We start from the raw sequence: 24,056 nt of genomic DNA on the forward strand, positions 1-24,056 counted from the left end.
GCTGAGAATGATGCAGAGCTTTTTGTCCACTGGTTTGATAAAGAGGCGCAGGCTACACATGTCCATGTCTGCAGAAGCCAGGACTAAGTGTGAATCTGAGATTCTCATTTGTTTGTTAATCAAGGAGCTGAATGAACATTTCCCCCGTGACTCCTCTTCTTTGCGTCCTCGCAGTGGGATTTTCAAATAGTTAAAATGGAGGCTGTGCCTGCTGGTCACATGTTTGCCACACAGGCATGTGCTTCAGAAACATGCATGCTTACACACTCATGCACACTCGCAGGCAGACATATGTAAGCTGCAGAGGGAGAGAGTGAGTGAGAGGAGCCCCTCCCCCCAGTGAGAAAGTATGTCATGCCTCCCTCTTTCTTCAAAGTGGGCGTGTGCAAGTTGGGGGTGTGCCGTATCACATCCAGTGCACCGGCTCACGTGGTGTGGAGGTGTGTGTGTGTGTGTGTGTGTGGAGGAAGGCGCTGTAGTAGTTGCTTTTGGATGAGACAAACACATTTTTACTTTGTGACAACCTGCGGTGTTCAGTGGTTTAGTCCCGGCTGATGTGCACAGATGTGTGCTGGCAGTGTTCAGACGAACACCCAGTCTGTTGAAAATGGTGCTTCTGCTTTTCCATGCCGTTGGTGGTAGAAAAAAAAACGGAGCCGTTTTTTGCTTTTGACTAAATTGAGAGAATTTGATCTAGAAATTTTCACGTGTTGTGGGGAAAAATTTGATTTAACAAAGCTTCTTCTCCTCTGAATCAAAGTTAATTAAGAAGAAAACTGCAATGCATTTTTTGATTTATTAACTTTCAAATATTTGCTTCTGTCAAGCTGGATTTTTAAAGATTAATGATTAATAATTATGTGGTAAAATGGAATAATTAAGTGTTGATTTCTGGTAACGCTTTTAATACCAAGTGTTTGTGTGTCAGTCTCCAAATGATGGCAACAGTGTGAGTTTGTATTTTTACAAACTATTTATTCATTCAGGTAAGTGATGCAGAATTATCTGACTTCTTTCTAAGTCACTTTTGTATCAACTGTGTAGGGTTGCAGTTTAATTTAAACCTTTTGAACAAACCTCCAGTCGCTTTTTGGGATTTTCAAGTTTTAGTTTTCTCATTGATTTGCTAATGGTGATACGTTTTTTCTTCTGAGCTCACATAAAATCTCAGTTTACCACCTGCATCCATGAGCAAGTGCCATGTGGAAAAAGTCTGCAGTGCATGCTAACAAAATGAGGTTTGCACTCAGTTTGTAGAGTAATTTAAGTTATTCATAGATTTAAAACCTGTGGAGTTTTGATTCTGATTTTTTTCTACAAATTTATGTGGGAGGTAAATTAAAAAGATTTTAAACTAAAGCGTAGTACTAATGAGATGTTTTTTCTGTAAAGAAAATGAAAATTTAACAGGTGTACAGTTTAGATAAGCTGCAAAAAACAATAATTTTTTCTACATATATTTTTTTCCTACATTTTTGGCTACACTCTGTATTTTTATTCTAACTGCACAAATAGCAGTAGATGTACAGAGGTAGTAGATACTAGGATTTAGATGGATATGTCTTATTTTGCTGTTGCTTGCTCAGCTAAATCCACTGAAAACCTTCGTTAGAGTTAAAATGTCTTGAGCATTATTTTTTCGTTCTTTAAAATGTAGCATTTAATACCGCAGTTACTTGGATGGCTGAGCAGGGAGAAATAGGGACTCAGCTGGCCCTCTGCTGTTCAGCTGCATTTCTGTCCAAGGAAGTGAGGCAGCCTGAGTGGCTGGAAATGTGTGGAGAGGAGACGGGCCCCTCTCCTTGCATCCTTTTCATAGGCTGCCGTTGATCCCACCCTGTTTTTCACTGATTCATAGTAAAGAGGGACTGACGTCACTGCCACTCACACACCTCCCACGCTCTGTGTCTCACAGACACACACACTCTGGTTTAAACAAAGCATGAAACCCCTCCTTGCTTTCTATCTTCCTCCTTCTCCCCCATTTTGTTTTTGAGGAGAGGCAGGACCCCCATCCACTGGAGTTAACTTCCCTCAGAACTGTTAGAAAGCATGCTTTTTGTCTTTTGGGGGGGGGGGGTTTGATTCAGCACTAGAAGATGGTGTTGTCTATAAAGAAATGTAAGGAGCAAATGGCAGATGTCTTTTGACTCTTAGGTGCTTATGCTTTCAATTTTGGATGATTAATCAACAGAAGTTTGTTCTGAAGTATTTTCCAACCAGCAGATTCAGAATCTGAAGTTCTTTATTACTAAATATGTTTGCACATACACAGAATTTTGTGTTACATTTCTTAAGGGATTGATTAAAAGATGTAATTAAGCTCTCAAAATAAACTGTCAATTTATAATAAAGATTAGTAAAAACAGGTAAAATATTAAAACAGTTAAAATTAAAACACTGCACAATCTATTCCTGGGATGAGTCATTTAGGATTCTGAAAGTTCTCTCTGACTTGACTCGGATGCAGATTATAGTTCTCAGGCTTCTTAGATGACTTGTCCTTTAGTACTTTTAGATCTGAATGTTTGACTTGATAGTAGAAAAAATCTAAAGCCAGTTTCAACACGATTCGGTGGTCTGTAATGTAATGATTGAGGTTGTGTTTATCTGTACAAATTTCTCAATAAAATGTGTTTGATTAGACTTTTTTCTTTAATCAAATCTTTAGCTATAAGCACCAGTTATGAATACTCTGAAATGACTTCAGAATTCTGGCAAATCTTCAGTTTACATTTGACCACATGAAATAAATTAAAAGTGGACAGGCGCAGTAGTTTTGATCCTTCATCTTCAGTCTTAGTGATCAGACATCAAGTGAATAAGAAACGTTTTGTGAATGAGATTTGAAAAAGTTTGTGTAGAGATGGCAGTGTTATTAACGTCAGATAACAACCTTCCCCCTCCTTGGTAATTTAACACATCTGTTGAATTTTCGCAGGTTATCTTAGAAATAGAATTGATCAGTTTCTTAACGAGCACTCACTTGAATCTATCAAAAGAGATCCAGATCATTTCTATATTTTTGAAATGTGATGGTCTCAGGAGGATTCTGTTCCGTTACACCTTCAGCGTGTTGCCTCAGTCAGGATTTCATCAAAGGGAAATGCCTTAAAATGATTGGATCCGACTAACTGAATGTCTTGAAATATATTTTCTCCACCAGTTTCCTGTCACGAAGCCCACAGTCCATCAAGCTGGAGAACAGAATATGTTGAAATAATTCACATTTCCAGCGACCATGTGCATTTAAGTTGGTTGGTAATCAGTTTTGATGTTCACTGGAAGCTGTCACCTAGCTCTGGGTGTTCTCAGAGTTCTGAAAGACCCTCCTGTGTCCCTGTTTGTGTAGCGTTTTAAATCGATGCTGTCATCTAATAAAAGCAAGCAGACCCGACTCTGTTCTGTCATCATCAACAAACACCCCCTCTGTTCCCGTCCCGTGGGTGCTGTGGGACCACCTCCTCTCTTGCCGTAGTTCGGACCGGCTTTATGAATGGAATGGAGGGGCGAGCCCACGCTACTGTGCTATCCACCCCCACTTGGGCAGCGCGCGCTGGGGAGAACGTCTTTATGATAGTGCAGTTGATGCTGTTCTAATATGTATTTTCAGCAGCTCATCCCATTCATTAATTAGAGTGACACAATTTGGAATGGTGGCATTGTGTGGAGACTGAAGGTGAAACGCGCATCTGAGCACGTGCGTGTGGAAGGTGTATTTTACTCTCGTGTTGTGTGTACAGAACACTACGATCGGTATTCTGTACAAATGAACGTGTAGCATCTACATATCCATGTTTGCTGAGGCGCGCGCCAAACTGTTGAAGGCCCCGGATGGAGAGGTGACGACTGTAGTAACAGCAGAGCCGCAGGATCCACCGGTGGAGGGGCCAAGCTTCTCCTCTCGCCCGGTATGTGCTCTGTCACGTGACTGCTCACTCGTTGTAGTAAATGGGCGTTGTCTATGTAACATGGCCGCTTACTGGCTCTCACGTGCACGTTCTGTGTACGCGCAAGGGAGACAAAGACAGGGGAGAGATGGCGTTACATAGAACCATGAAGTCATTAAACGGACCTCAAAAACGCTCTGATAACCATCTTCTCTCCGTGAGGCGGTGGAGTCAGATATCCAGCCCCCCGTGCACGTTTGTCGGAGGCCAGTTACACGCGGATGCCTTGAAATGAATGGGAAGCAAGAATATGAAGCTAAAATCCAATGAAATTAGGCTTTAGATAACCTCGTTTACTTCCACAGGCCTGCAATCTCTGGAGCGGATATTACTGTATCGCTGCTAATTAATTTTATATTTTCTTTATCTCCGAACTGCCTACTGAAAGCCGTGTTGCACATAGGACGTTGTCCTTATCACACTTGTTCCATGCGGCTTTCAAAACTAAGCCCACAGCCTTGGAGCCATTTCCAAGAACCTTGTCTGAGGCCTGCTGTCTTCCCGCCCATGTCCGTCCGTGCTGCACGAGCACAACATGGCGGTCGGTGGGGGAGGGGAGGGTGCTGTGCCACGGCTCAGAGAGGAGCTGCTCAAGGTGTTGAGGGCATCTCACACTGCTAAATAATTTCCACTTTAAAGGAACGACTTAAGAAGCAAACGATGAAACCACGAAGCAGGCATGTCAACAGAACCCGCTTCCCTTGTTCCACTGTGATATCTGCGAATGTTCTGAACCGCAGTGTCCGCCCTTAACGACGTTTTTTTTTCTTTTTTCTTTTACCTCAAACGGATTGAAATTGAATTAACCATGCACAATGACGCTCTATAGTATTAATTTCAAGTGAAAAAGGCTTTTCCTGCTAAATAAAAAGCCTGTGGGCCTATCCGTTTCATCTTCTCAAAATGAAGACCCTCCTTATTCTGAAAGGGAGGTTTACCCCAGCAGCAGGCTGTCACGGTGGAGAACAGAGCCTGAACTCTGACCCATTGCCTAATGTTGCACCCCCATAATGAATTCCTCTCTGTTTTCAACATGTTGCCCACCCTATGTAAAATTCCCATTGTGTTGTGTCTTTTCTTCAGAAACCGTTAAAGACAGATGTAGAACTATTCTCTATTCTATAAGATTTTGGGTTCTGATGGGTTTTTGCATGAGTAATGACGGTAATCTGTGGTAAGGGAGCACCAATTTGAAAAAAAAAAAGTCAGTCCAGTGAACATTGCTTTTTGCTTCTATAAAACACAGTCTGGTTTATTAAAGGATGTTTTTTCCTGTTTAACCTAAGAACAGCACAGTACTGTGGTTTAAGGATAAACTATTACATTGAATCACATTAAATGTAATAGTTTATGTGGTTGTAATGGTCCTATCAGATGGCCACTTGATGGCCACATCCCGTACAAGTGCACTAAACATTTGATAAATCACATCATGTTTATCTATGTGGAGATTCTGTTCTGTTTCGTGGTATCTTTTGACAAGCTTACCTGGGTCTGGGTCCATTAGCAGTGGATCAAACAACAAGCCCCACACTGCATTTTCACTTTCACACATGATGATGATGATGCACAACAAAGGCACACCAGTCCTGGCTTTAGAGGCATATGTGAGAAGGCCTACACATTGCCTGATTTGCAAGTGTGATGGGATAATATTACATATGATCATCTGCTCAGAGGAATATCTTGTGGTATTAAAAAAAAAACGAATAAGAAAGCTTTTAAAACTTTCTCTGCTTTGGTTTGATCAGTGATAATCAACTGCAGCACTGACTATTTTTTTCAATATCTAAGATAATTGAACAAGATAAAAGTGTCCAAACTGAATCTTCTGCTTTTAGTTTGACCATAAATCCTTATTCCAACTGCCCCCACCCACCACTGTTTTGTTGGACACGGTGGTCTATGTATGGTTATGTGATTAAAAAATATTATAGCGAAATAACATGTTGTAAAGAGAAACTGTAAAGAGAAAGTGTCCTGCTGTGATTTTCCTTGTGTGCACACTGAACTTTAGGAGAAACTGTTGTGTCAGCCTACGTTCCAACTCCAGTCCAGTCCTGTACGTATCTGTTTCAAACTCAGTGTTTCACTCTCAATATAAAATTCTCCTTAACGCATATTTTGATTTTTTTTTTTAATAAAGTATTTTTCTATTCTATTCTATAAGGTGCACATCCACAGGTTTGTTCTGGTAGTTTTACACCCCTGCTGCTGATTAAACACTTTGACATTGCACTCAAAAGCCAGATGTTTGTGGGTGTTTATGGGTTTTTTGACCAGTGTAAAAACCATGCTTCTGCATGTAGATATGTCACAGCTTAATCTGCCCAATAGATTTCTGAGGCTGCTCTCAACATATAGACATGGGCTGGTGAAGCTCCAAAGCAGAGAGGTTGTGGAAGTATGTTCAAAGCATTAAAAGGCTGCATACTGACTCGATTTGCATATTGCCTTGGTGCAGTCCAGGGGCTTCCTTTCTCTGCTCTGAAGAGTTGACCCCTGACCTTTAACCCCTTCCTAAACCAAGGCCTTATACTCTCCTCTACCTCCCTTGAAAACCACGCTCCTTTCATTTTCTAAGCATTCTCTGTATTATCTTCTTTCTCCCCGGTTCTTTGTCCTTAACAACTTCAGTTTTTTGTTTAGCTTCTGACCATTCTGCTTTTCAACCAATGGAAATGGAAAAAACCTCAGTTAATTTCAACTGTATGTTGTAACACACACACTCAGTGTGGCTGCAACAGCTTTTTAACTGTTCCTGTCAGTGTTGGAAGAGGTAGCCCTTTTTTCTTTGTGTCCACAACACAGAAAGTGACGACCATTGAAGTTTTTTGGAATGTTGTTACTAAAAACCAAGTGTAAACGTAGTTAAAGCACTGGCTGTGAGGTGATAATGTTACTCCAAATTCTGAACTGCTTGTCAGAGTCTGACCGGATAAAAAAAAAACTTTATTTTATGTGTGAATCAAGTTTCAGTGACCAAGTTTCAAATCTCTGAAAAATAACATCTTAACAAATAAAATACACTTGAGTAAAATTCAGTCCTAAGAGGAGGTTTGCATATTGAAAAGAATATGAACGTTACAAACAATAATGAAATTGCTTGATTGAGAGTAAGTATATATTCAGCTGTGGTTCCCAGTGGAATGCACGAAACAAATTAAATGTAGAAATACAAAACAAGACCATGTGCCATCTTTAGCACTCATTACCATGTTTAACAATCACTGACCACACCCAAATGAACATCAGAAGCTTTAAACAACCCCCTCTCGCCAATTCTCCCCCAACAATGCTAAACGCCACCCAAACCCCCAGGACGCTGCAGCATAGATGAATAGTTTTTTGTGCTTGGCGAATACCTGAAAGCCTCCATCCTGAAAATAAAAACACAAAAAAAGCTCTTTGGTCAGTGCTTGACCCTCTGCTGTATTACTAACTCCACCATCCAGCTCACCTGAAAATGCACATAAACACCTCCGCATGAGTAACTACCTCCATAGACATTAAAACCTTCATGCCCTCTGATGTACCCAAATCCATGTATCACCTACTCATTATCGTCTCCAATGCCTTTGTAAACCACCAACCCTCCCTCCAAAAAACACTCACTTACAACCAACCCCACCCCCATCAAATCTCCATCAGGAAACTTATTTGACCCCAACCATCGCCACCTGCTTATCCCCCGTTTAGCCCATTGGTTGAAACCATGGCAACCGCTTAAGCATGGGCGGGAAAAGAAGATGGATGGTCGGGCAGATGGACAACGAAACAACGTGCTTCACATTGCACATATGTTCTGTCACCAGTCTGTTAGCTTTTTCAGTTTAAGATGTATTTTACCTACAGGAAGATGATCAGACCTTAGAATTTCCAACGAAGCCCTTTGTTAAATACATATTTTATTTTTCCAAATAAGTATTAATATCAGGTAATTTTGCATTTAATACACATAATGCACTTTGAAAATGTTGTTTTTAGCTACATTTAAACAATGAAAACAAAAATTATTAGAAGTCATCATCTTAAATGAATTCAATTCAATTCAGTTTTATTTATATAGCGCCAAGTTACAACAAATGTCATCTCAAGGCACTTAAATAATATAGTCCAATTCAAGCCAACTGGAGTTCCAATTCATTCTAATCATAATCCAATGGAAGCCAATTCATTCATTTCAAAATAAGAGAGAGAGAGCAAAGTGAGGAAAGGTGTGACATAAGAGGTCCCCCAGCAGTCTAAGCCTATAGCAGCAGAACTATGGGATGTTTCAGGATCACCTGAGCCATCCCTAACTATATCTTTATCAGAAACAAAAGTTTCAGCCTGATCTTAAAGGTAGAGAGGGTGTCTGCTTCCTGAAGCCAAACTGGCAGCTGGTTCCACAGAGAGGGGCCTGATAACTGAAGGCTCCGCCTCCCATTCTACTTTTAGAAACTCTGGGAACCACAAGTAAACCTGCAGCCTGAGATCAAAGTGCTCTGTTGGGGAAATATCCAACTATGAGATCTTTAAAGCTAGATTTATACTCTTCCAGAACGTCGACGATGTCGACGTGACGTCTTCATTGAACATTCGAAGTTCTGCGTCGAGGGTACGCGTTGCTCTGCAGTTCTCCATGCTGGTAGGGGTGTGTGGCTGTGTGTTTGTGTGGTTTCAGGGGTTATAGCTCATCCATAGCCCAAACCATCAAATACAAGTTGATGGTTTAGAAGAGACTATTGCTGTTATTAGCTCAGAGGGGCAACATTGTCCAGTGTTGTATGCATTGAAACTATAGTGCTGTCAACAAGAGAGTCAAGTTCTACTGGAGTAAAGTTTAGGAAGCCGTCCTATAATAATGGATGATTATAAAAATAATAATGGAATTATTTCTTTAAAATTTCTTACACCATTCTCTGATAGATTCTTTGATAAATATATTTAGCATCCGGTGGGAAGCCGCAGAGAAGTGTGTAAGACTACAACTCTGCATCCTGGTCTCAACCCTGGGTGGTCATGTTTTTGGATGACTAATAAATTCGTCCATATTTCTAGAAATGAGAGCCGCTCCTTCCAAAGTGGGATGGATGCCGTCTCTCCTCATCAGACCAGGGTTTCTCCAGAAAGATTGCCAATTATTATTACGCTGTTTGCTGGACACCATCCAGACAACCAGCGATTGAATGAGGACATGCGGCTAAACATGTCATCACTGGTCAGATTTTGCAGGGGTCCAGAGAAAACTACGGAGTCCAACATTGTTTTGGCAAAATTACACACCGATGCAACATTAATTTTAGTGACCTCCGATTGGCGTAACCGGGTGTCATTACCGCCGACGTGAATAACAATTTTACCGTATTTACGTTTATCCTTAGCCAGCAGTTTTAAATAGGATTCTATGTAGCCCGCTCTGGCCCCTGGAATACATTTGACTATGGTCGCTGGTGTCTCTAATGCCACGTTTCTGGCTATAGAGCTGCCAATTACCAGGGTTTTGTCCTCAGGTGAAAGCAGGAGATGGAGGAAGAGAACTGGTAGCCATGCTAAGCTAGAGAACCAGACACACCGCTAAAAAGAGAAAAATAAAGACTAAAGATCTGTAGAAGTGGGTGTTAAAATGGAACAAGTGTGCGATAGAGTTAACTATGCAAGATGTGTAAATTATAGGGAGAAATAAAGTGATTATTAGTAGTTCAAGAGGAGTAAGAATGCTCTGACACAGTATGCCAGTGTCCAGGGCTGGAGTTAGGGTTACCAACATACTGTGTGAAACGACATGTTGGACATCAACTGTTGGCCACAATATATTTTACAAGTTATGTACACTGCCTGGCCAAAAAAGAGTCTCCACCTGGAATTAAATAAGGAAATGTTCTGGGCTGGTTAGGTCGAGTTTCATCACTGTTATGTGCTAAAGTGAGGTCAGCTAACTACATGATTCTACTAAATGAACGGGTTCTTCCATTAATAGATTTTTTTCTTCCCTGGTGGCACGGACATACTCCAAGATGACAGTGTCAGGATTCATCGGGCTCAAACTGTGACAGTGGTTCAGAAAGTGTGAGACATGGATTGGACACCACAGAGTCCAGACTTTTAACTCCACTGACAGGCTTTAGGGTGCTCTGGAGATGACAATGCAGTGGTCCAACTCCCAGCATCAATACAAAATCTTGAGGAAGAATTAATGCAACAAGGTCAATGTGCACTGAAGTCAGAGTTAAAGGTGGTCCAACAACTTATTGAGGCATTGCAAATGTGTTTATTTCAACAACAGAGGGATTCAAAGTCCTTTAAGAGTGTATAACTGTTTTTGGCAGTATTAATGAGGTTGTTGTTATGGTGACAACAAGTGAAATGTGCTTGTAAAAGAAGTGTTCAGTGTGTCTGTAGCCTTTCCAGTCTTATAGATGGTAGTTAGAACACTGCTTTGATTTTGTGTTCAAACAGAATTTATAACTTCCAACAGATTATATCTCTACCTTTTCTAAAATGACTAAGGTTATTCTTCTTTCTGTTTGCCGATTAATTTCTAATTTGCTAATTTTTCTGTGTTCTTCTGCCCACAGGACTAGGAAATTGCAGATCAGAAACATTCCACCTCACTTGCAGTGGGAGGTTAGTTCCTATTACCTTGATTATTTTCTTGCTGTAATCGTATATATACAGTTGGTCTGGACTCAATCACATTATGACCAACCACATCTTTTTTTCCTCATTTCTCTTCTGTGAAATTATTTGCTAAAACATATGTATGCTTCATATACATATGATAAAGATTTGCAATATCTATAAAATGGATGCACCCTTCCTGCATTCATACCTAGCCAGAATGTGTGATAGAGATCAGTGGCCTGCAGTTAGTGAAGAGTATTACAGGTTCAACAGTACGTTGGGATCAAAGCTAGTTTATTTCAGTCACATGATCCCAAAAAAAAATCAGGTGAAAAAGTCCAAATGAAACCAGTTGTACAATCTATTATTCGTTTGCTGGGTTTTTTTCTCACAGCATTTATTAACTGCCTTCTTAAAGTAGGCACTGATGTGAGTAAAAGGGAGTTAAAGTAAGTTATTCCCTTTACTTGCAGTCAACTGCAGAATCATCCGAAACTTTGAGCTGGCTTTGCTAAATGTGCTCGGTATGTTTTCAATGACCTTGATGTTGGCGCACCTGGCTGAAAGTGTAATGATGGACTTCTGCTTCATTATGACCAGCAGTGAATAATTTAGACATTTTTTGTTAAGTTTATGAAGTTTAGGGTTGTGATTGCCTAATTTACATACATTGTTTGCAGTGTAACAGTTGTTGATGAGCTACTGCCTGTCTTGTCAAACCAACTCTTTAAAAATATATATTTAAATTTCAGGAGTCGTGATATCATGTAAATTAAAGATAAAGACCGCAACAAATGAAAATGTATGTTGTACAGTCATTCTGCTCCAGAGAAAGGAACGAGCCCAGTGTTGCTGTGACATTTCTGTCTGTGATGAGTGCACGTGAACTCGTCATAGGAACTGTAATTAAGCTCTCTTTTAAGACTTACATTTGAATGTACAGAGCAGAGTTCTCCTCAAAGTATCCTAAAACACAACAGCTTTGTCTTTAACGGTCAAAGTTACACAGCAATATTCTGTCCCTCAAAGCATTAAGCTGAAAGGTGCTGGAAGGAAGAAACAAGTTGGGCCCCACGTGGAGCAGTGTTTAGCAATATTTTAATATTAATATTGATGCAGAGATACAATACAACCTGGGCCCTGATGCTCTTAACTGACTGGGACAGCCTGAGGTGGATGCTGGGAGTTGTCATGCCACACAGGCTGGACTCATATTTGCAGCTCTTCAGGCATGTGTTAGTGGTGCTGACTTTATGGGTCATGTCTTTAGCTCAGTGCTGATTCATGGAGCAGCGATCACAAACGAAGGTGACAACATTTTGATGGCTCAAACCGAAACCACACTCACAGATTAGTACGTTACAAGAGACAGATGTAAACAAGCTTATAATGCACATACTAACATGGGCTTTCAGTCCTCTGTTTTTTTTTCTGAGCCAGAATGATTGTACAACATACATCTTGGATAGGAGAAAAAAGGTTTATTGCTTTAAATTTATTGTGGGTGTATGTAAACGTTAGATTTGATACGAACTGCTAATAGAACTGAGATTATTTCTTTTGATACCTCCAAAATGTAAATTTTGAAGGATGTAATGTTGAGAACAGATAGTGAGGAGAACAAAAACCGCCTTTTGGAATTGCAGATCTTTCTTTCTCTCTCTTCTGACATATTTTGCTAAATCTATTTTCCCCACTTTAATCTGTTAAATCATCAAATAAGACAGAGTGCAGGGGATTAATAAAGCCCACATGCATGGAGCATATATCTGCCGCGCCGGCGTGCACATGGCCTGCCATCTCTGGCAAGCAGTCTGTGGGAGCTGCTGGATATGTGTGTTTGCAGCACATGTTAGTGGGCGTGTATTTGTGTGTCCACATGGGGGCGACGTCTCTCCGCAAAAGCAAAACACAGGAAAGGTTTTATTCGGTTAAGCAGGGAAAGCAGCCCTTGCACTACGATCAAGAATGAAATAATTAGTTCTGATTTGAATGGGAAATATTTGCAGGAGATATTATGTCAAGTTTCAGTTTGTCTTTGAACCATTTTACTTCCACTTTTTATCATTCATTCTGCAAAAGGTAAAAATATGAAATTGTAATCAGTGTCAAATGTAAATGGCTTTAAGCTTGATATACCTGAGATTTCACACAATTAAATGGTCGGAAATCTAAAATGTATAACAAAAGCAGTAAAATAAATGATTTGATGAAGTTTGAATCATGTGGTCGGGCTGTGAGCGTTCATGTGCTCGGGCTGTTAGCGTTCATGTGCTCGGGCTGTGAGCGTTCATGTGCTCGGGCTGTGAGCGTTCATGAGGTCGGGCTGTGAGCGTTCATGTGCTCGGGCTGTGAGCGTTCATGAGGTCGGGTCTGTGAGCGTTCATGTGCTCGGGCTGTGAGCGTTCATGAGGTCGGGTCTGTGAGCGTTCATGTGCTCGGGCTGTGAGCGTTCATGAGGTCGGGCTGTGAGCGTTCATGAGGTCGGGCTGTGAGCGTTCATGTGCTCGGGCTGTGAGCATTCATGAGGTCGGGCTGTGAGCGTTCATGTGCTCGGGCTGTGAGCGTTCATGAGGTCGGGTTATGAGCGTTCATGTGCTCGGGCTGTGAGCGTTCATGTGCTCGGGCTGTGAGCGTTCATGTGCTCGGGCTATGAGCGTTCATGAGGTCGGGCTGTGAGTGTTCATGTGCTCGGGCTGTGAGCGTTCATGAGGTCGGGCTGTGAGCGTTCATGTGCTCGGGCTGTGAGCGTTCATGTGCTTTTCAGGTGTTGATGATCACAGATGCTGGAGGCTAAAATCTATCTGCATACCCACTGCCGGACTTGGTGCATTTGCTGTGATTGTTGGGCCTCATAATTGTTTCAATCTAATCCAAATTAATCTAGAGAGGTGATAAAAAGACTTCATAAAATGCTAAACTAATGCCAGTTATACATGAGTGTATCTACAAACACTTCCTGATTTCTGTATATGTGTATGATTCTGTTCCCATTGTACCTGACAGTGTTCTTGCCTGTGTGTTTGTCAGGTTCTGGATGGCCTGTTGGCACAGTGTGGAACCGTTGAAAACTGTGAACAAGGTGAGGCTGCACACTAAGTACACTCCAGCCTTTATTTTTTTTAATTTCATGTTTGTTGTCTTTTCCATGTGTGCCATTTTCTGCATTAACTACATTTACAATGGCTCAGAGGTAATGTTTTACTTTTAAATTGTGCCCTATGATGTGGCTAATGCTTTGTCAAAGTGGGACTGATGGGCCTAACTGCTCAAGAGATCATGAATGTATGACTGTGATTTCCTTTCACTCACGGAGATGCTGGGAATGTTTCTCACCTAAAAACATCTTGAACACACATTGTTTTACAGGCTGTACACCAGGGTTACGCACTGAAAGGCTGACAGATTTGATGAACATTATTTTTTGCTATGTGAAAAATACCAATAAAGCTGGCTGATTTTCAGAATCACATTAATCTACCAGCTTTTTTCAATGAGTGGATTAACATGAGAATGCTGTTGAAAATGCCCGTCACCGCTTTCCTCAGGGTTAATATTGTTATTAATATCACTTTGGGTAAACCAGCAGTTTTTGACTATTTAGAAGCTCAAAGAACGTAAAGATTGGTCCATTATTTACCATCAACCATATCACTGACAATTACTGACAAATGAATACAGCAATCATTTTACATATTGAAGAAATTAGCTATTAGCTGAGGAAAAAAACTGCTGAGTTTGTTTTCAAAGTTTAGCAAATCCATTTTTTGTATGATATTTGTGATGGAGTTCATTCCCATTATCTCACTGTTCACTGAGCAGATTCACACTGCTCATATTGCAGTTCAGTTGGAAATCTTGACATGGTCCTTTTCTTCTCCTAGATAGATATGATTTGAATTGAATCTGTGCCAGAATACATGGTATTTGTGCAGAAACTTTCAGGGAAGACAGTGAAAGGCCAGAGCTTATGCACACTCTGCATTAAGTGTGCTTTGATCTCCTCAAAGTTCCAAGTGCTGATGAATGCAATGTGCTTATGACAACACTGTCAGTTATACTGTAGGCTGTAGATGTGACTCTGTAATACCATGCCAGCTGTGTACAACTCAACATCTATTTATTCTTACTTTTTTCTTTCAGTCAACACAGATAGTGAGACTGCAGTGGTTAATGTTACATATGCATCCCGGGAACAGGCAAGGCAGTAAGTTACTATGTGCCATCTTAATCTATCTCAGTCTTCTTCTACTACTTTTTTAGAATTATTATTCCTCATGCTCTAATTATCACTTACAAATTTAGGTACATACATGACACTTTGTAATTTTCTTTAGATAAAAAAAATATGTTTGTACTTGTGACTGTCAAATCATGATCTTGTGCTGCTTGTTGTAGATCTGTGTCATTCCAGAAAAGAAATGAATAATTTATCTGAACATGTACACTTCAACAGTCAAAGTTCCATTATGGGATGGGAGATGACTGAAAGTGTAATTTATTAACATTCTGAGCTGTTACTACTTTAGTATGGTGTGTGTGTGTGTGCCATCTAGTGGTCATTTATAAGAAATACACTTGAAATTTGAGTCTTGATTAAAGAGGAAGTGCTGCCTTTTGAAGCAAAAATAACATTATTAGTCTGTGCAGATAATTGCTTACAAGTTCAAGGCATACATTTAGTTTTAGTAAAGCAAATTCATGAATGTATTTGCCACAAGAGGCCCTATCTAATCTTAAAGGATTAGACAGATGAAAGGCTAACATTACAAACTGCACTGTAGTAAATTTCTAACAGTTTTCAGTCCCCTCTAGGTACGAGTAATTCTTGAATGTTTTTAGGCTAATAAAAAAAGCCTTAACAGGTTCATAACGATGAGTCACTGTCTGATGTTTTGAATCCGTTAAAAAGAAAATGGTACTATGCCCGCATACGAAATGAAGCTCAACAACACCGTATCTATAGTCGCACTGCATCAGCTCAGTGACTGTGTCAAGCTACATTATCTTAAACGCTGGTGTTGTTCTGTTGCTACTCCAAGGGGTTAGAATGAAATGCATAATTTTTTTGATTAGCATATTTAAAGTACTTCGAAACTATACCCAGTTACAGATTACATTAAAAATTTAGATATACTCCGTGTTATCATCATCTATGCCACTGCATGAAGTGATAGTGGAAATGTAACCAGTTTCAGAACATAAAGTCATTGAAGTGATTATCTTTGGTGTTGGCAGCAAAATGGCTGCCAACAAACATGAAAAATCATGTTTCAGTTGTGTCACAGGCCTTTGGAAAAATGTAGCTTTAAGAGATTCACATGTGTCACTATAAGCTGAGTTTATTGGGAAGGTGTTTATGACCCTATTCTGCTGCTGTGACCCAACACAGAGCCATCCAGAAACTGAATGGATACCAGTTTGAGAACAATGCCCTGCGTGTCTCTTACATCCCTGATGAAACTTCTGAGGCGGAGGGAGGCCAGCGGGGGCCTGATAACGGTCGGCGCCCTGGCTACGGGCCCCGTGGTGGACTCCGTGGTGGGTCCCCCAGCTCTGGGATGCCCACTAAAACCCCTCATGCCGACATCCCTCTCAGATTGTTGGTACCCACACAGTATGTTGGAGCCATCATCGGCAAAGAGGGCGCCACTATTCGCAACATCACCAAGCAGACGCAGAGCAAGTGGGTGATGATTTAAATACTGATTAATCAGTTTGGACACATTATGTGCTCGTAGCCTGACAGGATGCCACCCGCAACAGAATTTGTAATCTGAGTTAGCTTGCAATGCTGGTCCTTGCAAGGACCTTCAGAGTGCACCTTCATTGTGAACTAACTATATATGTTTTTAGATTTGTGTTTTATTTTTCATTGCTGATAATCATAGTAATTTAAGTAGTAAATGGATGTGGTGTCCTACACTCTACTGAAATATTGGTATGAATGCTGATGCAGTGAGGTCAGGCGTTAACAAACTTGGTGAACTAAAGATAATGTGTTTTGTCACTGCAGGATTGATGTTCACCGCAAGGAGAATGCAGGTGCTGCCGAGAAGCCCATCAGCATCCACTCCACACCCGAGGGCTGCTCAGCAGCTTGCCGCATGATCCTGGACATCATGCACCAGGAGGCCAAAGACACGAAGACGTAGGTTTCAGACAAAGAACCCGTATGTAAAACTAATGTTGCATTACATTAACATAGGCAGTGTGTTTTTTGGTTGTCAGTGCTGATGAGGTTCCTCTGAAGATTCTGGCTCACAACAACTTTGTTGGTCGTCTTATCGGGAAGGAGGGACGAAACTTGAAAAAAGTGGAGCAGGACACCGACACCAAGATTACCATCTCCCCGTAAGACACACACGCGCGCACACGCACACCCACACCCACACACACCCACACGCACACGCACACACACACACACACCATAGCAGGTGGTGCGTATCTCTCTAATGAGGGAGGGTGTGGCCTAAGGAGGTCAACACCCTATCCAGATGTGCATGATTATGAGGCGGCTTCTCTTCCTCAGGCAAAATGGTCCAAAAAAGACATTTAACTGGCTCTGAAAAGTGAAAAATTAGAAAAAGTCTCTCAGAGGGATGCAGCACCCTTGAAATTGTTAAGATATTGGTGCGTGATCACAGAACCATAAAACGTTTCGTTGTAATAGTCAACAGGGTTGCAAGAAACATATTGAGAAAAAAAACACAAATTAACTGCCAAGGATCTGAAAAAAGTCAAGCGTGAAGCTGCCAGGAACCTATTATCTTCCAGTGTGGTCATATTCCATAACTGCAACCTGCCTGGAGAACCCAGAAGTACAAGGTGTTCAGAGACATGGCCAAGGTAAGGACGGCTGAAACCCAACCGCCACTGAACAAGACACGTAAGCTGAGGCGTCAAGACTGGGCCAAGAAATATCAGAGGACAGCTTTTTCAAAGGTTTTATGGACTGCTGATGAGAGTGACTCTGGACGGACCAGATGGATGGGCCCGTGACTGACTTCGAGTCAGACGCCAGCAAGGTGGAGGTGGGGTACCGGTATGGGCTGGTATGACTAAAGATGAGTTCGTTGGACCTTTTTGGATTGAAAATGGACTCAAAATCAACTCCCAAACCTACTGCCAGTTTTTAGAAGAGAGTCTCTTCTAGCAGTGATACAGGAAGAAGTCTGCATAAAGATTTTTCTGCAGGACAATGCTCCATCACATCCATCCGAGTACTCCACTGTGCAGCGAGCCAGTAAAGGCTGAATGACATGCTGCCTTCCTCACCTGACCTGAACCAAACAGAGAACTTGTGGGCCATTCCTAAAGCAGTACACCTCTCTGCACAGTGTCTGGGAGGCCGTGGTTCTGCTGCACAGAAAGTTGCTCGTCAACAAACTGCATGAATGGAAGGCTTATCGCAGTTACTGAAAAGAAGGGTGGTCACTTTTTTACTTTTTTTAAGGTTAGAAATGTTTATTTGAACAATTTCTAATTCTCACTTAAACAGATGAAAATAAGAAAGTGAGATGGGAAAATGTGTGTGCGTAATAGTTCTGCACACTAATACTTGCCCAATAATTGTGCACACATAGATATTCTCCTAAGAAAGCCAAAATCTCACTTTTACTTTCTTGACTATTCATGTTTGAGGTTTATTAACATTTTGGATTGACCAAGAACACTGTAGTTGTTCTTTAATACAAATAATCCTCAGAAATATGACTTGCCTAATAATTGTGCACACAGTGTCTAATTGTTGGCTCCTCTGATGCCAAACCTGCGACATTGATAGACCTGGGAAGTCTGAAGCAGTCCGACCCAACAGCTCTCCATGAATATTCTTCTTCAGCCAAGCTTCAGCATTTTAATGTTTTTTTTTCTGTCAAAAAGATAATAATCCTGTGTTATCCTTATCACTGTTAATGAAGAGGACGCTTTTCTATGCATAATCTTAATTATCTTTCTCGTGTCATAGAAATACAGTGCAAAGTTCTCTCCTGTGCTCAGTTTTTTTGATTTGATTCAAAGTATTACTAAACTTAAGGTCTAGACTTTGCTAAAAACGTATTTCGAGTAAAGCTATAGGAGTTGGCGAAGTCCTCTGAAGTTTCCAGATTTCTTTCTTTCAAGAAAATTCCCGATATAAGCTGAGAGGGTTATGTCATTTGGTATGGAACAAGACACACACACACTAGTTTTTCTAATGCTCAAAGACACTTCACAGCAGATGAGCCACCATGGATCTAAGGTGATTTTTTTTAAATGAACTCAGTATATGTATGGCATAAGTATAACAAAGCACTCTTGGTGTAACATCTGCAGTCTCCAGGACCTGACGTTGTACAATCCTGAGAGAACTATCACAGTCAAAGGCTCGATTGAAGCCTGCTGTCAGGCTGAAGTGGAGATCATGAAGAAAGTCAGGGAGGCCTACGAGAATGACATTGCAGCTATGAATGTAAGTGCACCTAACACATGGCCATACATGCTCGATGACACACATGAATCCTAATATCACCAGGTAGCAACCATGTCTTATTGATGCTGTTTCATGTGGAATACACATTTGTCTGTCTTTGTACAACACTTACTGAGACATCCTGTTGCAAAGATGCAGTTAAGATGTTTATGTGAAAATAAAAAAGAATGAATTATTGTCTTTGTCCAAGCAAAATAAGACTTTAAAATGCAAGTAAAAATATGTTTGTCTGACTTAAAATCCTGCATGTATATAGTTAGACTCAAACTGGCCTAGGGGCTCTAACACACAGTAAAGCGTTTATTAATGCAGCTGAGTTCCCATTAAAGCTGCTCTCCTTCACATCTTTTTCTGTTTCTTTTGTCTGGAACTGAAAATCAGCCCATTCAGAGTATGTGTCAATTAAAGCATTTCCAGACTGTCGCTCTGCTCTAATAAAATCCAGATTTTATAACCACAGCCTCATCTGACAGAATCACCGTTAAAGTAGCTTAAAGACAGCGACTGAGCAGTGAATTCAGCTGAACTTCCATGCACCATGAGGAGGTTAGAGGCAGCAGGATGTCTGGAAGGTTTCTCAGTCCATAGTCACAGCATTGCTCAATAAGCAGATTCACATCCCATTTATATGCACTAGGACAAATGTGAGTGGTCTAATTAACTGGCCAAGTCATGCTGTAAACAGAGGGTCACATGACTCTGCATGGAAAGTATTTGGACACTTTCCCCCTCATGAAATGTTCAGATTTGCTTAATTTTGTTAAACGAGAAAAGTAGGCCACAATATTTTAAAGAAAGGTGACACAAAAGAAGTCATCAAGCAAGATTTCCATCATCATTCACTTTTAATGTTCTGATTTTGATAAAGATCCAGGAGCTTCAAGGAACTCCTACAAGGACTAATGTCCAGTAACAGTGCTGGGATTGGAGCTTACCTTCATTTTCTGTCCAGCATGACAATGCAACTCACTGCTGTGGTCTTTTTTACAGCAACAGACCCACCTGATCCCTGGACTAAACCTGGGGGCTCTGGGTCTCTTCCCCTCTTCCTCTAATATGCCCCCACCCCCACCTGGAAATGCAGTTGGTGGCACCCCCTATGGCTGCTTTGGGGTAAGAAAACATTCCCTGAAAGCCAATTCAATATGGCTCTCTTCCTAACACACTGTCTCGTGTTGTTTAAAGCCCAATGACTTTTCTCCTGTACATTTAATTTGCTCATATTCCCAAACAGATCTTAAGTTTTTGTGATGAAATTCATCAATAAAATCTTTGTGTATGCTTAGGCCCCAGAGCAGGAGACTGTCCATGTTTACATCCCAGCGCAGGCAGTCGGGGCAATTATCGGAAAGAAAGGACAGCACATCAAGCAGCTGAGCCGCTTCGCTGGGGCCTCTATCAAGGTTTGTTAAACTGGGAAATATACCAGGTCTGACAAAAAACCTTTTATGTTCCTTTTTTTAAACTGCTAGTGTTGTTTGTAGTCACTGCTGTGGAGAATTTCACCTAGTTCATGGATTCTTAACCCAAATTTGCACTTTTAAACTCAGTAAGATATCTTTGGCCCCCTCCAGATTGCACCAGCTGAAACTCCAGACTCTAAAATGAGGATGGTGATTGTGACAGGACCTCCTGAAGCTCAGTTTAAAGTAAACACTGACAAGATTTTGGCAGCTGATTGACATTTATCCCATTTTATCCCCAAGTCCCCAGACTGGTGGGACAGTCTACTGCTCAGAACAACTGGCATCTTTTTGTTCCACCCTCAGGCTCAGGGCAGAATTTATGGTAAACTGAAGGAGGAGAACTTCTTTGGGCCAAAAGAAGAGGTCAAACTGGAGACTCACATCAAGATGGCTGCTGCTGCTGCGGGAAGGGTCATTGGCAAAGGAGGGAAGACGGTAAGTCACAGGAGCCACATACCTCTTTCTCACATAGGACAGTACAGTGTGCCTCTGAAGGACTTGATCATTCAATTAATGAGGGAATCAGACATCATAGAAGTATCACTGCATGTTTTATGCCTTCAGGTGAACGAGCTACAGAACCTGACAGCAGCAGAGGTGGTGGTGCCCAGAGAACAGACCCCTGATGAAAATGACCAGGTCATTGTGAAGATCAATGGACATTTCTATGCCAGCCAGGTACGCATTCAGTATTCATTCTGTCTCATCAAATTCTGAGGACAATATCTTTCTTTAGATGCAGAAAATGTGTTTTTGCAGCTCCTTTTACTGTGTGCAGGGAGGAAAACATTTTTCCTGATCTCTGCTCTGTTTCACAGCTAGCTCAAAGGAAAATCCGAGATATCTTGACCCAGGTTAAACAGCCTGTGAAAGGTGGAGTACCCATGAGCCCTGGCCCTCACCCCCAGGGTTTCACAGAGATGGGTAGCCCTACACAGGGACTGACTCAGGACCACCAGCCACGCAGGAAGTGAGGGTCCCTGCACCTGTGGGCCCACCTGACAGACCAACGGACACATGCACGGACGGCGAGACGGACGAATACAGAAGAGCGACACATGGACCCAGCGAAAGACAGGGAGAGATGTAAAGAGACAGGAAGTACACCCGCTAGCCACTGAGAAAGATAGATAAGAAAAGAGGATGAATAAAATGAAAATATGAAGCAAATGAAAGCAAAAGAATTTAAAGAAAAACGGAACTTGAAAACAGAGACCCGGTGCCAGGCCTGAAGAGAGACTGAGTGTGGATGGAAGGATGAAGGAAAGGAGGGATAGACGGAGAGTGAGGGGTGGTGTCCTCCCAGTGTGCCTTGGTATGGCTGCAGCCAGCTCATCCTCCAGGGTGACTGGAACAGATTTTGCAGATCTTGATTTCAAGGTTTCAACAGCATGTCTGAAATTCTCCATGTAAGGATGGAGCATTGCTGTGGATGTCCAAACCAACCTGTCCACTTGCAAGGAGGAAAGGCTTGGCTTGTCTGATCTGTGTTCTCAGAGATACACTAGCAGTGGCCCATTTGTCCTTCTTAGTCACCCTCTACAGACCTCTCCAACCATCTGCAGTCAGCCCTATATTTTAAGGGTGGTTTTTTTTAAACATAAAGATGTATGTATAGAAATGTTTTATTCAGAGCTATTAATGATAAAATGCAGTGAGGTGCAGCTGGGAGAGAAAGCAGGGAAACTGCTGCAGAGGCTCAGGAGGTCAGGTCTAGGGTCTGGTGCGAGCCTCACCCCCTTTACCTCCAAGCCAATGTGAGTCCTGAAGAGGGGCCGCAGATGTTAACACTGCTCTTTAAAAGCTTTTCTGAATAGCAGAGAGAGTAGATTAAAAAAGAAGAAAATGTGAGGTTGTAAATATACCATCTTCATGTAAATCTTAAAATTGCTGCGTCTGACCACCTTGCTTTTTACATTTTTTTTCATGAAAAGGGTCCGTTGAATATTTCCCAGTCTCTTGTCTATGAAGTGTAGCATTATGTAGCCTACAACAAGACTGGGGGCTGGGAAGGCACTCAGAGTCCCCTTCATGCTTAGCTGTGTGGTAGAAGGCGCAGCAGGAGACAGTAAGGGAAGCGGAAGTCGCAGTTGGTCCTGCAGTTCTATTGCAGCGGCTCAGCTCACACGTGATCATGATAAAACAACTTTAGAACTACCAGTAGCTATGCTAGCTGGCAAGCGGCCCGCACCCCTAAATGGCATATTTTATATATATTGTATATATATGATATGTGAGTTAGCCCAGCCCCTCAGGTGAATGTACTGAAGGCAGCGAGTCAGGGTTAAGGTTTTGCTGTGTGAGGAAGTCTGGTAACGACATCCAGACAAGGTGTGTCTGAGACTTTCTGCTCATTGCATTCTTCCAGCGTTGAATATTCAAGAGCATTCTTAAAAAAGATGACTTTCTCTTCAGTGCTAGAGACCATCTGTGCATAGAAGTTGTCTTTGTTCATCAAATGAAAATGCCTCAGATTTTTAAGACTGGTCTTGGATGAGTGAAGGAACTAAAAAAGCAAAGTCTTCCAAAGCTCTATGCCTTGAGCTCAGCAATGGTTCAAATCGGACCGGGAGGGAGCAGCTTCCTGGTTTTCTCTCCCTGCTACAGGCCTGAGGGCAGAGCCTCCAGACCCTGCCTCCGTATGATAATGAAGGGCAGGGTCCTAGAATGGACGCTTTTGCCAATATTGAAACAGATTAGACAAGAAATGAAAAAGAAAAACCTACCTCAGGGTAAAGTTACCTCAGTATTCCTAACTTTTTTTTTTGCTTGCTGGTGTTTTCTATAAGAAGAAAAAAAGAGCTGATAGTCCTGAATATTTTTTATTTTTTTAAGAAAAAAGTATTCTTTTTTCGATATTGTCTTGCTTTGGTTATTTTTTTCTGTTTTTTTTTCTTTTCTTTTTTTGATGTGATGATGGTTGAATGAGTTCAGGATGGTCAGGAGATGTTATTTGATCTTTTTTTCAAAAGGCAGAGACCGATAAAATGCTGGTCTCGAGAAGAAATGGGGCTAGTGTCATTTTGGCCTTTTTGGTAAGGATCCTTGCTTTCTGTCTGCCTGAAGAGTGATTGAAGCAGCTGTTGTCTGAAATGGAAAATTTACCAGTGGGGTGTGGTGTAAACTCGAGACGGGTTCTGACAGACTCAAGGTAACCAAACATTCTTTGAGGCTCTTTTATTGACCATACTTAAAGAACTGAAGCTTGTAGAAAACTTATCACCTCTGGAGACATTAAGTTCCACCCTATGCCTCATTGTCAATGGCCTAAGGCCTCCCCCGAGCCCCGAGGGACACCACTCTTGTTCTTTGTTATGACATCATCAAAAGCACCAAACAAGAGGTTACATTTGTCACTCACAACGGGGACATATTAATTTGAGCTTTTAAGTGATAATTCATCTACAGCTTAACTGTACATGAAGACAGAAGAGGACACTCTAACTTCACACATTGCAGCTAGCTTTGATGTCTCTGAATGTGAATATTTATTACCTGTGCACTGACCACGACACCCCAAAAGGCTCCCTGTAGGCTACACATAGTGGATATGGGTGGATG

General features: G+C 41.5%; 1 protein-coding gene across 1 annotated transcript in view; it reads left to right on the forward strand.

Moving 5' to 3' along the window:
* Positions 1-22,052, forward strand: part of igf2bp1 (insulin-like growth factor 2 mRNA binding protein 1) — a 38,449-nt gene extending 16,397 nt beyond the window's left edge. The window contains exons 3-15 of the mRNA XM_072369336.1: positions 10,511-10,559; positions 13,587-13,638; positions 14,700-14,763; positions 15,949-16,242; positions 16,573-16,707; positions 16,788-16,910; positions 18,873-19,008; positions 20,020-20,142; positions 20,316-20,432; positions 20,604-20,678; positions 20,799-20,930; positions 21,060-21,173; positions 21,314-22,052. Of these exons, the coding sequence (XP_072225437.1) occupies positions 10,511-10,559; positions 13,587-13,638; positions 14,700-14,763; positions 15,949-16,242; positions 16,573-16,707; positions 16,788-16,910; positions 18,873-19,008; positions 20,020-20,142; positions 20,316-20,432; positions 20,604-20,678; positions 20,799-20,930; positions 21,060-21,173; positions 21,314-21,469 (1,570 nt within the window). The 3' untranslated portion in view covers positions 21,470-22,052. The remainder of the gene's footprint in view (positions 1-10,510; positions 10,560-13,586; positions 13,639-14,699; positions 14,764-15,948; positions 16,243-16,572; positions 16,708-16,787; positions 16,911-18,872; positions 19,009-20,019; positions 20,143-20,315; positions 20,433-20,603; positions 20,679-20,798; positions 20,931-21,059; positions 21,174-21,313) is intronic.
* The last annotated feature ends 2,004 nt before the right edge of the window (positions 22,053-24,056 follow it).

The sequence above is a fragment of the Leuresthes tenuis genome, unplaced genomic scaffold (genome assembly GCF_036924035.1).
Source record: "Leuresthes tenuis unplaced genomic scaffold, fLeuTen1.0.hap1 SCAF_17, whole genome shotgun sequence".
Classification (NCBI taxonomy): domain Eukaryota; kingdom Metazoa; phylum Chordata; class Actinopteri; order Atheriniformes; family Atherinopsidae; genus Leuresthes; species Leuresthes tenuis.